General features: G+C 44.6%; 1 protein-coding gene across 3 annotated transcripts in view; it reads left to right on the top strand.

Moving 5' to 3' along the window:
* Dennd3 (DENN domain containing 3) overlaps positions 1-14227 on the top strand; it is a 66216-nt gene that overhangs the window by 18036 nt on the left and 33953 nt on the right. For all 3 annotated transcript variants that reach the window (XM_013156128.3, XM_013156127.3, XM_063230983.1), the window contains exons 6-10: positions 491-610; positions 925-1143; positions 6885-7006; positions 10751-10906; positions 12741-12837. In XM_013156128.3, the coding sequence (XP_013011582.1) occupies positions 491-610; positions 925-1143; positions 6885-7006; positions 10751-10906; positions 12741-12837 (714 nt within the window). The remainder of the gene's footprint in view (positions 1-490; positions 611-924; positions 1144-6884; positions 7007-10750; positions 10907-12740; positions 12838-14227) is intronic.

The raw sequence follows: 14227 nt of genomic DNA, 5'->3' as shown, positions 1-14227 counted from the left end.
CACAACATGGGCATACTGGGAATTTACACTAAAACTTTTCAAAATCATATCATTTAGAAAAAGGAAAAGTGTTTCATATAATTTTTGAACTAGAAGTCTAAGAAACTTTGACTGTTAAGTGGAAAATCCTTAGAACATTTACCACATAATAATTAGGAATAAAACTTAATACTGAAGAATACTTTGAACATGCTTGCTGTAGAATTTGTGCCAGTTGGGACAAATATCTGTCTTTGTCTTTCAGTGAACAGTTTGCTGATTTAACTTACCAAAATAAAGCCACTGTGTACTCAGTTTGTGTGTGAACTTCTGGCAGTTATGAGCATCTCTAGACTGTTGTATAATTCTGTGACCTCTCACCTGGTAGCTTGAGTCTTCCAAAGTGGTCTCTGACTCAGACACTTCCTGTGCCAAAGTGGTGAATTTGGGCATCTGTCAGCCTCCACTGGGAGCAGTTCTCTGAGCTAACTTTGGCTCTCGGTCATCACAGATGTTTAACATGAAGCCACTGCAGGTCGTGTTTCCCTCCCGAGCAGACCCTGAGAGCCCTGTCATCGACCTGGACCTTCACCTGCCCTTGCTGTGTTTCCAGCCTGAGAAGGTGCTGCAGGTATGGCTTGTGCTGGGTGGCTTCGTGGGGCGCCCAACAGTGTTGCTTATCAGAGACCAGAAACAGCACAGAATCAGTTCTCCTTCTCTCTGTCTCTGTCTCTCTCCATATATATATATATATATATGTATGTGCCAACATTTACTACAGGGCACAGTATTTGCAAATAGAACTGTTTATGGGGTCTCAGGTGGCTTTGATTTTGGTAAATGGGGCTGGGAGCCCAGGGTAAGGTCTGTACCCTGGTTCACTAGATGTCTGAAGTTTACCATATCGAATTGGCAGCATCTCAACTATACTGTTGTTCTTCCTAGATCCTATCCTGCCTTCTCACGGAGCAGCGGATTGTGTTCTTCTCCTCGGACTGGGCCCTGCTGACACTCGTGGCCGAGTGCTTCATGGTCTACCTCCACCCCCTGCAGTGGCAACACACCTTTGTGCCCATTCTGTCGGGCCAGATGCTGGATTTCATCATGGCTCCTACGTCTTTTCTCATGGGTTGCCACCTGGACCACTTTGAAGAAGTCAGCAAGGTTAGGTGTAGAGTGCATGCAGGGAAGGATTAAATTCTGGGTCTGTTGTGAGGATGATGGGAAGTGGCTTTTGAAAGTGCACTGTGCCTGCTGAGCACAGGGTCCTGGTTTCATCCCCAGTATCCAAAACAAAAACAAAAACAGGAGAAAAGACAGTGCTGTGCGCGAGGGTAGAGTGTACCGTGTTGAGGAAACACTGCTTCTGTTCGTAAGCATTTGTTGTGTACCAGGCACTGTGCTGAGCACACGTCGTATGCTAGCTGGCCAGCCTTAGGTGACCTTGGGGTGTGTTCAAGGCTACTGTGTTTAGGTCCTGGAGCCTGTGGGTCACTCAGATTCTGAGAGCTCAAGAAACCCTAGGAGACTCAGTGAGGAGAGCGCAGATGTCAGAGTCCCTGGAACCTGAGTTCAAGTCAGCCTCTGCTGCTTGCTTGTTTATAACCTTATCAATTACTTGATCTTACCCAGCTTGATCCTTGTGAGTGAAATGTGATAAGGACCTATTTGAGCAGGCGTGGAGCTGAGGAAGAGTCTATGTTCCATATGGTGCTAGGCACCTGCCTGGGGTTTAGTAGGTGCATATTTTCTAGTTTTTTTCTTTTAATTCAGTTTTGTTACAGACTTTATTCCTAGAAAAATGCAGTCCACACAGCCTGTTCCGAATGTGTTAGAAGGGCTCATGACCTTGCTGAATTTAGTGGCTGTTTTCTGTCATATGCCCCACCCAGAGCAAAGCCCTGCACTCCTTTTTCTGGTTGTAAAAGGGTAGCAAATCTGCCAGCCTCATTCTTTGGGTGAGAATCAAGTGAGCAACCAAATAGTACCTGTCAGACGTTAAGTGCTTAAAAAGTGGTAGCAGCCATTACTGCTATACTGATTGGAGATAGCACACATGCAAATGGCGATCTGTCCTGGATAGATCACTATTGGGACAATACTAACATGCAGCATGCAGCCTGGATTTGATTTTAATGAATAGTTCATTTGGCCAGGTATGGTGGCTCATACCTGTAGTCTTTGGTACTCAGCAGCCTAAGCCAGGAGGATTGCAAGTTCGAGGTCAGCCTGGTCAATTTAGGGAGACCTTGTTTCAAAAAAAAATTCTAAAAAGAGCTGGGAGGGGGTAGCTCAGAGGTAGAGTCCTAGCTTAGTGTACATCATATTTCAATCTCAAGTACTGTAAAAACAAAAGCCCCAAACAACCCAAACAGCTTTTTTTTTTTTTTTTTTTTTTTTGTCGTTTTCCTTTTTATCGGTACTGGGGATCGAACTCACGACTGCCTGCTTGCAAGGCAGGCACTTATGCCGCTGAGCTAAATCCCCAGCCCCCCAAACAGCTTTAATGTGATACAATTTATATGCTGCAAAATTTATATGCTACAAAATTTATCTGATTATGTTGCCTCTTCTGTACCTTTCCTGTAAGTGAACTGAATTTACTAGGAATCTGGCTTCTTTCACTTAGCACTGCATTTCTTGAGGTTTATCTGTCTTATAAAATCTATCCCAAATGTATTGCCAAACAAGATTCCCCTGGGTGTTCTGCCATACTGTGGTACAGTGACAAACAGCCATCAACTTGGTGACAGCCAATTGCTGTTTGGGTTGTTTTCTCCTTTTGGCTTTTACAAATGATGCTGCAAGTTCATGTGTGGACTTAGTTTTCCACTTCTTTGGGGCAGAGGAAATGAAATGAGTGGAACTGCGAGGTCCTGTGGTTACTCTGTGTCTAACCATTTGAGAGCTGCCAGACTGTTGGACAATGCAGCACCCTCATTCCACACCCCCACCAGCGGGTGGGGAGTTCCAGTGCTTCTGCGTCCTTGACAGCAGGACCTGTCATCTGTCTTTTTAGTTTCAGCTCTCCTGGCGGGTGGGAGCTGGAGACTGACTGTCTTTGCCTGTGCATTTATTTCCCAGTGATAAGGATGTCAAGCAGCTTTTCATGTGCTTACTGGCAGCTCTGACAGGGTAGGTTTATGTTTCATGTTTTTCTTTTTCTAGTTTTATTTCTTAAAAATTTTTATCAGTACATGTTTGCACTGCCTAATGTTTACGTTCCTTGTTCGGAGTTGGTACATGTACATAGCCCTCCCGATTCCTTTTTCATCCCCTTTCCCTTCTCTCCCTTCACATCCTTCTATCTCTTGATTCCCTTCCCATTTGAAAGAGATATGTCTCATTGCTTCATATCTTTTATTTTGCTCTTTATTTATAATTTGGGTTTCTAATATGAGAAAAAACATGAAATATTTAAACTTGGGTATTTGATTTATTTCACTTAACATTATGGTCCCAAGATCATCCATTTTCCTACAAATGACTCAAGTTTATCTTTTTATGACAGAGTAGTACTCCATTGTGTATAAATACTACATTTTCTTTTTCCATTCATCTGTTGATGGATGTACAGGATGCTTTCAAGATTTAGCTATTTATGAATTTTGCTGCTATAAACATGGGTATGCATGTATCACCATAATATGATGTCTTTAACTCTTTCAGCAGATACCTAGAAAGGGAATAGCTGGATCAAATGGGATTTCTACTTATAATTTTTTTTTCTCTCTTGTTATGGAGGATTGAACTCACAACCTCACACTTGCCAGGCAGGCCCTTATGCTGCTGAGCTAAAGCACCAGTCTACTTCTAGTTTTTGAGGAATCTCCATTCTGATTTCCATAGTGGTTATACTAGTTTACAAACCTACCAACAATGTAGAAGGGTTCCTTTTCCCCACTGCCTCACCAGCACCTGTTGCTATTTGATTTCTTGATGATGGCCATTCTTTCTGGGTAAGAAGGAAACTCAGTATTGCTTTGATCTGCATTTCTCTAATGGCCAACAATATTGGACATCTCCTCATATACTCACTGGTCATTTATACTTCTTGTGTAAGCTCATTTCACTTGCTGATTTTTTGATTGGGCCTTTTGTTTTGGGGGGTTCTGACTTCTTTCTGTGTATGTTCTAGATCGGTGGTGGTGCACCTTGTAGCGTTTCAGTGATACCGACGGCCCACTGGTGCACTTGTGCTGTAGGTTTGCCGCCTTCTAGATGTTATCCCTTTGTCTGAGGAACGGCTGGCAAAAGTTTTTCCTGTTCTGTAGGTTGTCTCTTCACTCTGTTGATTGATTATTTTGCTGTGCAGAAGCTTTTTGACCACATTTCTTTATTTTGGTACTATTTCCTGTAGAACAAGGGTTTCATTCAGAAAGTGCTTGCCTATGCCTGTGACTTCAAGAGTTCTACCTATTTCATCTTCCAACAGGTTAAGTGTTTCTGTTTTAACATTTATCTTTTTGATATCACTTTTATTACATTCCATTTTAATATAGTTTATTACATGGTGAAAATATGAATCTAGACTCAATCTTCTACATGTGAATAGCCAGCTTCCCCAGTACCCTTTATTAAGGAAGCCGTGTCTCCTCTAGTATATGGGTTTTGGCCCCTTTGTCAAACATCAAATAGTTGAATGTTTTTAGGGTTGTCTCTGATCCCCTTTTTCTGTTTCCTTGATCCTCGTATCTGCTTTTGTGCTGGCACTATGCTGTTTTTATTACGGTAGCTTTGTAATATAACTTCAAGTCTGGGCCTGTGCCTCCTGCTTTGCTCTTGTTACCCAGGACTGCTTTTGCTGTTCTGTGTCACTTCTGGTTTTGTGTGAATTTTAGGATTGTTTTTTCCAGTTGTGTTGGTAGTCTAGGTATTTAACCTTTTATTCGGAAGATTTTAAGTGTCCACAAAAACTGGGAGAAGAATACAGTGGATGCCAGTGTGCCTTGCCATCTTCTGCAGCCCGATGCTGGCCTATTGCTAACCCTGTGTCCCTCACATCCTCACTCCCTAGGGGTTTGATAAGTTCATGATGGGGCTGTAATTGTATGACTTACTGCTGGCCGACTGTGAGATACTGGTGGTGTGTGCACGACTGACCCATCAGGCGGCATGGGACAATCCCATCAGGTGGTACAAGCTGCCTAATGGGACTGTCATACATGTGTCAGTGGTGGTTCAGGTCAGTGGGAAGTATTAAAGCAAATCTCCAGGCATTTGCTTAAGTGTCCAGGATGGTGGGAGGCACTGGTTGGATCTCTTCCCTCCCATGAGGGTAGCCCTTCTTTCTGCATCCTACAACTGGTGATTCACTGGGGGAAAAACACACTTTGAGAAAAGGCCAGTCAGGGCTCTGTGAAAGAACAGAAAAGCATCACCCAGTGTGCCTCATGGACAAGAAAAAATAGACCATGCTCCAAAGTTTAAAGTTGTTTTCCTTTTTTAGTCATCGGGGAAAAAACCATCTTGTTCCAGGTTCTTCAGGAGAGAAAATTTCTTGGCATGTTTACTTAACAATTCCAGTCAGCACTCATGCAGGAAACTTGCTTCATGAATTTTCTGGGCTGGGAGATTCCAAGAGCTGACGTTATTCCTAACTGAAAGCATTTTGGGTTTGTTTGCATGTTTGTGTTGCTGACTGGTGGGACCTGCAGTGGGACCTGCAGAGGGAGCTGGGGTGACCTGCACCAAGATCTGGCACTGACTCTTTCAGAGGGCCCTGTGTGCCTGCTGACTGAAGACTGTTTGCCTGGTGGGGCTCCGGGCCAAGAGGATAGCGGTGTTTGCACATAGTATTTATTTGTCACCTGGAATGAGGCAGGGCTCGGGATGAAAGGTGGGAGTGGTGCCTTCAGAGAGATTCGGTGTCACATTCTGCAGTCTGCCGTCCCAGAACTCTAGTGAAGTACCCATTCTGTGTATATTTTGGCATAGATAAGATTATACAAATAAGCCATGTGCATATTTAAGAAATTTCATATGTGTGTGGTCGCTTAGACCAGGACCTTAGGGGCAGAGCTGGCTAGGCACTGGGTGTTGGTGGTGTACTCCATGGAGGTCTGGAATATCCCCCCAGGACCCCGTGAAGTAGTACAATGCAGTGTTTGTACCACGGTCAATGAAAACTTAACACTATGTGTTGGAATCTTGACTTAAAGAGAAAAGCATATGGTTCATTCAGACAGCAGAGTATTCAACTTGAATAGGAGGGGAACTCGGACCCATGCTACAGTACAGATGAACCTCAAGAGACCCCTGTTGAGCAATGAGATAAACACTATGTGATTCCACTTATGTGGGGGTCCTTAATGAGTCAAACTAGAGGACAGAGAAAGTGGCATGGGGGGTGGGGGACCAAGGGACAAGGGAATGGGAAGTTAATGTTCGTGGGTGTAGCGTTTAAGTTTAGGAGCAAGAGAATGTTTTGGAGCTGGATTGAAGTGCAGGTTGTACAGTTATGTGAATCTAATTTTATAGTATTGAACTGTACACTTAAATCTGACAAAGAGACTGGGGACATAGTTCAGCGGTGCAGTGCCTGTCTGGCAAGCGCAAGGTCCTGAGTTCGATTCTCAGTATAAAAAAAAAAAACAAAACCAAACACCAAAACCCAAAACTGATGAAGATAATAAATAGTACGTTAGTGTATTTTACTATAGTAGTGAAAAATAAGAGGAGGACATATTTAATCAGATTTATCTTATTGATATAACTCATGGTATATTCTACATTTTTGTAGAGATAATATAAAGATATGTGCATATTAATTTTTGACACTGCTGGGGATCATATATTAGAATAATTTAAACCATGACACTATCGTAGGGCATGCAGAAGACATTTGTGTGTTTTTAACGGTGTATACAACTTCAAAGATTCTTACACCACTCTTTATTTTGCAGGAAGCTGATGGTTTAATTCTCATAGATATTGATCATGGTAGCATCACCTGCTCTAAGTCCTCAGACAATAACATGGACATTCCCGATATCCCTTTCCTGGTGGCAGAGCTGTTTATTCAGAGGTAACAGGACATATTATGTGTTTGAGAACATCTTTGTTTAAATTCTGTTTGCTGCTTTGTCTTTTTCTAATTTTATATCATTGTTAGGTGTTTTATATCTTTAGAGTTTAGAAATTATTTGCAAATATTTTTAAAGAAAAGGGATTTGTCAGTATTCCAGTTCTGTCTAAAAACTAAGCATGGCCCAGCAGACTGGGACAGTCACTTCCCCTGTTCTCCTGATCCTTGGCCCCATGCTTCAGGGTCCTGTACTGTTGTCTTGTTCATTCATTAGATATGTGTTAAATCCCCATTAACTGTTGGAATCAGGCGGACTACACTGTAGTGACAGAACGGTAGTAGCTCTACATTGGGATACTTAGTCCAGGGGACCTTGTGAGTGCCACATCCTCTAATCTCCCCTGGCAATCTATTTGTGTTCTTATTGTTTCAAACCTAGTTTTGCAGCTATTTACACTTTCTTTTATCTCTTTTACTGAGCATCATTGGCCTAAATAGATACCAGCAAACTTCTTCCAAAAAGGACCATAATATATTTTAGGTTTGGAGCCCTGTGTTCTGTTATGGCACAGAAACTGTGCAGGACTTTCCTCCTGTGCAGAGGAAGGAGATTAATCTTTGGTCATGGCAGACTGTGGTGTATGTCTGGCTGTAGCCCAGGGACGTCAGCTTGGGGCAGGCAGGATCACTGGGTGCAGCAGCACTCGCCTGTCTCGGGGTTGCTTGTGCAGCACCTTCTTCTGTGAGTTTCTGGAAAGGGGTAGCAAGAGAGTTCCTGTTTATCTGTCCTCTTGGCCTGGGGGTCCAATTGCTGTCAGACCTTGCATGTGAGTCTAGAAATGACACTCAGTTCCTTTTGGGCTTTTGGCAGACAGCTCAGCCATACTGGTGTTTGCTGATCCTGGGGGACACCTCTCTGTAGGATAGTCATCCCACCTTGTCTTTTGTTGGGGAATCAGAAGCCCTAGAGCTGAAAGCGGGGAGGTCAGGAAGGAGGAGGGCAGCTTGTCCTGGCTTCCCTCTATGGGTTTTCTGGTAGCTGACTCCCCGTGTGTAATTTATTCCTTCTACCCAGATGGTTTTAGCAAAGTACAGGATTCAATATCTGAGATGCTCAAAATCCAAAACATGTGAGCGCTGACGTGATGATACAAGTGGGAAGTTCTGCCCCTAACCTCATGTGATGCATCAAAATTGAAAGTTTCTTTGAAATACTGTACAGAATAGCCTTCAGCATGTGTTTACAAGGAATATATGAAACATAAGTGAATTTCATGTTTGGGCTTGGGCTCCATCCCTAAGATACCTTATTATGTATGTACAAATACCCCAAAGTCTGAAATCTCAAAGGCTTATGGTTCTGATCTATGTTTTTGTTTGTTTGTTTCTAGTGTTGGAGATCAAATCCAGGGCTTCATGCATCCTAGGCAAGCACTGTACTACTGAGTTACATGCCCAGCTGCAAACATTTTGGATAAGAGATACTCTGTACATAACCACCCTTATTATTGTTCCTTCTCTAAGTAAACTTAAAAGCTCCCAAAGACCCCCAAGAAACAGTTACATTAAAAGTGTAGGGGAAGAGGAGGGAAAGAGGGAGGGAGTGTGGCCTCCCTTGCAGTGGGGGTGCAAGGTCACAGGGCTCTCTTCTCCCTGTAGCTGTGGGCAGTTTGTGCAGGGTGCGCCATTGGAATTTGAACCTTCATGAACTTGGAAGACAAAGCTTGTGTCCTTGCCCTGTTTGCTTTCAGATAATCAGGACCTGCTTCCCTTGACTGTCAGAGTCAATCTAGAACTGACCTCTGCCAACTTCTCACGTGTATGTTCCACTCTCTCTATTGCTAAGATTCCAGAATACAAATGCACAGGGTGCACGGGCTAGAAACAGGGTACATGACGTGTGGTGTCTCATATAGGCTCATCATGGGAACTTTGTTTATAAACATGAAATAACCTGTGTCCCTGATGCATCTGTCTGACCCAAGCCAGGTTGCTGTGCAGTCTCCCCACAGGGTTCTGGGGTGTGGTGTGCATCTGCACCTGGGCATTTGGCCAGGAGAGATGGGGAAGTAGCCTTTCTTTCCCAGCTTCCCAGGGAAGCCCTTGTCTCCCGTTGTTCTCTCTACCCTTCTGTCTTCATTACTTTCGCTACAAGTGTACATTTGTCTGACCTCTTTGGAGGGTGGGGCAGGGGCCGAGCACAGAACTCTCCTGGGTTAGTGTGTAGGTGGGTGGGACAGACTGCATTCTGAGGGTGCGGGAGAGGGCAGCCTTCTCCCCCAGATAGAACCTGTATGAGGGAGAATAAAGATTCCAGCAAACTTGATGCAGGAGGGTTGGTCACATGTCTTTCCCTATTGTGCTGTGCATCCTGTGATCTGTTGGGTCACGGTTTGGTGCTGACAAACAATGGCATGGCAGTTGTCTGATCAGTTGGGCCAGCCAGGACTGCAGATGTCCTTGGCAGCAGCTTCCTGACACATCAGTAGTGGCTCTGAAGCTTCCCGCTGACCACTTGGCCCCCACCTTGCAGCTTTAGCCTGGCTTGGAGCCATGGTAGCCTGGCAAGCCTGCTGTGCCCACAGTAGGACTTTTGGTGACTGTGAGCCCTTTCTCTACTATCCCCATCTGCTCCTACTACTTTTGTCTTTATCTTTCATGTTTCAGATTCAAGGTCATCTCCTGCGGGAACTCATCTCTGCCCAGTGTTTTCCCATGTGCACCCCATGGCGCTATTTGAATTCTCTGCCTGACCACCTCATTTTTTCTTGTTTTGTGCTTAATTTATCTATTTTTCTGTTTTTTCCCCCTTGAATGTAAGCTCAGTACAAGAAGGGGCTTTGCCACAGTCAGCATCCAGTACATAGTTGGTCCTTAAGGAATATTGTGGAATAAATATGTATTGCTTGTCTTTATTTTGTTTATTTTAGACCATATACTGGGTATGTACAGAGTTCATGCCTGTAATCCTATATACTTAGGCGGCTGATGTAGGACCTTTGTAGGTTTAAAGCTGACCTGGACACTGATTAAGACCTTACCTCAACATAAAAAAAAATGTTTTTTAAGGGCTGGGGATGGAGCTCAGTGGTTCAGTGTCCATAGGTTTGATCCCAGTACCATAAAAAACAACAACAACAAAAAACCCTAAACAAAAGAACCCTTTGGATTTGTTCCATGAATCCCTCTCACAGCATGGTGTCAGGCAGTGTTAGGAAGGCCAGGCCTTGTGATTATGGTGATTCGGGGTTGGCTGATATAACCTCTAATTCCATATGAGGCCCTGCAGATGAGCCAATAGTGGGCATCCCTAGGTGGGCCATGGTTGATGATACCCAGGACATGAAATACAGGCACAGAACGGGCACCTAACTCTGCCTGTGCAGGGGATGTCAAGAGGAAGCTTTTCGGAGTTCTGTGACTGTTCTTCCCTGCAGCCTTTGCGGCTGGATAAGATGTAGCCTCTTTAGAAACCCTTAGGCATCCGAGAAGGGGGTGCACAGTAGCCAGGCAGAGTTGGAATGACTCAGTGAGATTAAAACTGTGTATGGTTCAAAATTGTGCACGCTATGTGTGGGAGAATACTTTTCCATCTACAGATGCAGTGATTACCCACCCCCTGAGTGGCTGACAGGTGCCCAGAGCACCCTGAAGTGTCCACTTGAGGGCAACAGTGGCCATGACTAGTGAACTGTCATAAAGTCATGCTCCATCCTACATCCTCGTCTGTCTGCTTCCTCCCAGGGTCCAGAGCCTCCAGCTCCACCCTGAGCTGCACCTCATCCACCTGAGCTCCAGCACAGATCTGAATGAAGGCCGTGCCCGCCAACGAGCCTGGCAGCAGACACTCAACTCCCGCATCCAGCACATCACCCTACAGCTGCTTGTGGGCATCTTCAGGTACCTCAAGGGGCACATATGGCATCTGGGAGGGGCAGCCAGCCAGCCTGTGGCACTCAGTGCAGCTGGCCCCAAAGCTGAACTACTGAGACCATCCAGCAGGTTGAGAGGCTCTGTCCCTGCCAAGCCTTTTCCTGTCATTACCACCATCAGCCAGTTTAGTGAGAGCTGGGTGTTTTCACTGTGACCCTGGCTAGCATCCTCCTAGTTCTCCCCTGACAGTGGCCATGTGGATGGACGGCTGCTTTGAGGTGACAGGGAGACAGTCACAGACCTGCTGGGAGAGCTTGTCAGTGAAGGTGTACACTGACTGAAGGCTTGGAGTCAGTCCAGGGTTGACCCTGTGCCAGGAGGTCTGTATCCAGGGAGATGGGACAGGCAGGCCATTTTTGTATGACTCACAGTAGACAATGGAGCCCCTAAGTGAGCCTCCAGGTCAAATGAGGGTCTGTGGGTTTGCCACTGGAAGGTTTTCTTCTTTCTTCTCATCCACAGTTATATTGAAGTCTTTTGCTTGCTATTCCTTTTCCAGCATTGCAGCTAGAATTGGTTAGGTTGACTAGTTGTGTGCACCTCCATGAGATACAGGACAGAAACCGAGTTGCTATTTCTGGCCTAAATGTGCAGTCATTTAAGGAATATTAAGTATGTATTTCAACTTGGGTAATTTTTAGACCTTTTCTTTACTCCAGCTCTTTCTTCTCTTTTCCCCCCTTCTGCTTTCTCCCTGAGTCCATAGCAAAGGAGGCAGCTGACACCAGCCCTGGTCTGTGTTGCAGGGCCTCCTGCTCAGGAAGGTTGAGCGCAGAACCTGCTGATTTGCCAGGCCTCTGCATGATTATTACAGAACTGAAATGTTAATGGCCTTATTCTTTTTTTTTGTCTTTTTGAGACAGGCTCTCGCTGTGCAGTTCAGGCTGGCCTTGAAGTCACTTTGTAGCCCAGGCTGGCCTTAAACTCCCAGTGATCTCCTGCCTCCAGCCTCCCGAGTGCTGGGATTATAGGCATGAGTCACCACACCCCACCAATGGCCTTGTTCTTTTGGTGTCTTTACTTACATAAAGCAAATGACTTATTAGGAAAAAATGGGGTGGTGTATCTCAGACAGATTGTTATCTTTTTGCTCAAAGCACTGTAATTTGCATGGTCCTAAGTATGTTATTTTCCTTTTGATTTTTGAAGTCTCATGATGAAGATGGTTGTCTTTTATTTTTTTTTAACACTTTAGAAGACTGTTGAGTTGATTTAAAAAGCAGAATGCGTGACTATAGATTATAAAATGATATGCCCCTAAATGAAATAATTTTTTTCCTCACAGTGGAAAAACTTCATGTTCAGAGAACATAGAACATGCCATGTACTGACTGCCCTTTAAGGTCATTGATCTTGTTGGTTGAAGATTTCTTTAGATCTGAGAGATTATCTATTGAGATGCCAGGAGTTTATAATTACCTGGGAAAATGGGTATAAGGGAGGAAGAGATTTGCTCAGGGCAGGCTGGTGGCCAAGTGTGGTAAGCAGGTAAAAAGATGACTCCTCCCTGTGTTGCCCTTGAACTTAGCGTCAGTCCTAGACGGTGGTCGATTATTGAGTCTTCACCGCATGAAAGGCCAGGGGCTCCTCAGGAAGATGCCAGTGACGTTGCCTCCCGGGGTCCATCCTTGCCAGGGAGAAGAGTTTGCTGTCTATGTAACCCACCCTGACCTTCACATTTGGGAGGGAGGATAATCTCTCTGAAGAACAGACTTGGCCTTGTTTTTCTGCTGCTAAAAGCAGTGTGGTTTTTTTTTGTGTTTGAAGCGATTTGGCATTTAGACTGCCCTTTCTTTTTCAGGGAGGTGAAGAATCACCTGAATTATGAACACAGAGTGTTCAACAGTGAGGAATTTCTCAAAACAAGAGCCCCGGGGGAGCAGCAGTTCTATAAGCAGGTGAGAGGTGGGGAGGCAGGCAATGTTACCTGTGTTCAACCTGTTTTACTTTTCTGTATCTAAACATTTTCCTAAATAAACTTTTTGCAAGATCTGTTAATATTTTGTGGTTTCTTTTTCAAGAAGTTTGTTTTTACACGGTTCCTTTTGATCCTTTGGTAGCTCATTTTTAAAATTTGTGCATGTTTGAGGTGCATAATGTTTACATTCCTTGTGAGGAACTAATACATGTGTCTACTGTACCTGAATTCCTTTTTTTCATTCCCTTTCTCTCCAGCTTCTAGAGAGTAATTTGCATATAATAACATGCACCAGTGTTGAATTTGCAGCATTGTGACAAATGTGCCTATCTGCGTAATCATGTCCTCAGTCTGGACATCAGACACTTGTATTGTCTCCAGTACTTCCTGTGTGGTTCTTCCCAATCACCCTCTCCCTCCCCAGGCCCTGGAAACAGGCCAGGCTCTCAGAGTCCCCTGTCAGCACCATCTTGGCTCTGAGCTCTCTGGTTCCATCCCTCGGCCTTTGGGAATGATCTCGAGACTAACAGCTGCTTGCTGCTATCGCTAGTGGTGAAGAATTGCCAGTGTTGGGCAGAGCACAGTTTTCCTGTCCATCTGGGTGTTTTCAGGCATTATTTTTTGTGGGACCAGGGTGGAACCAGGGCTTTTCACTGAACTACATCCCTAGCCCATTTAATTTAATTTTTATTTACTTTTTTTTTTGGCAGTACTAAGGATCAAACTGTGGACCTCATGCTGGCCAAGCAGGTGCTTATGCCACTGAGCTAAATCCCCAGCCCCTTAATTTTTTATTTTGAGACAGAGCTTTGAGAACTTGTCATCTCTGAGTTCCTGACTTTACAGCGCGCACTAGCAAGCCCAGCTGGATTTCAGTTTTTGTTGGTTGTGAAAAGTGACACCATGGGCTTTATTTTATTTTATTTTATTCTATGTATTTATTTAGCAAGTACTGGTACTCGAATTCAGGATCTAATGCTTGCCAAGTAGGTGCTATACTGCTGAGTTATATTCTTGACCCTGACATCTGTGCCTTCACTGGCTCATATCACTTGCAGAATCTCTTGCCCCTTGAGGGCTATATTTTGACACCTTTGGGGTGGGCTGAAAACAGCCTTTCTCAGGCAGTGTATAGGTCAGTGCCTCTGCTGTTGATGTGTGACCTGGTGGCTTCTGCATGGCCTCCTGTCTGGCCCAGCCTCTCCCTTTTCTCTGTTGAGAGCATTAACTACCCCTGCCTCCTGGCTCGAGAAGTTGCTTCATTTTCAACTTCCTGGACCTTCTCTGACTAGTTCTGGGCAGGTTTGCTGTGTCCGTGCACCTCCTGGGGACCTACTTTGGCAGTGTTGGTCCCAAGTTCGGAGCAGTTG

This window comes from Cavia porcellus, unplaced genomic scaffold, assembly GCF_034190915.1.
Source record: "Cavia porcellus strain 051 isolate PalLab524CR breed Dunkin Hartley unplaced genomic scaffold, mCavPor4.1 scaffold_19, whole genome shotgun sequence".
In the NCBI taxonomy this organism is placed as follows: Eukaryota; Metazoa; Chordata; class Mammalia; order Rodentia; family Caviidae; genus Cavia; species Cavia porcellus.
This window is presented reverse-complemented; position numbering and strand designations above follow the sequence as displayed.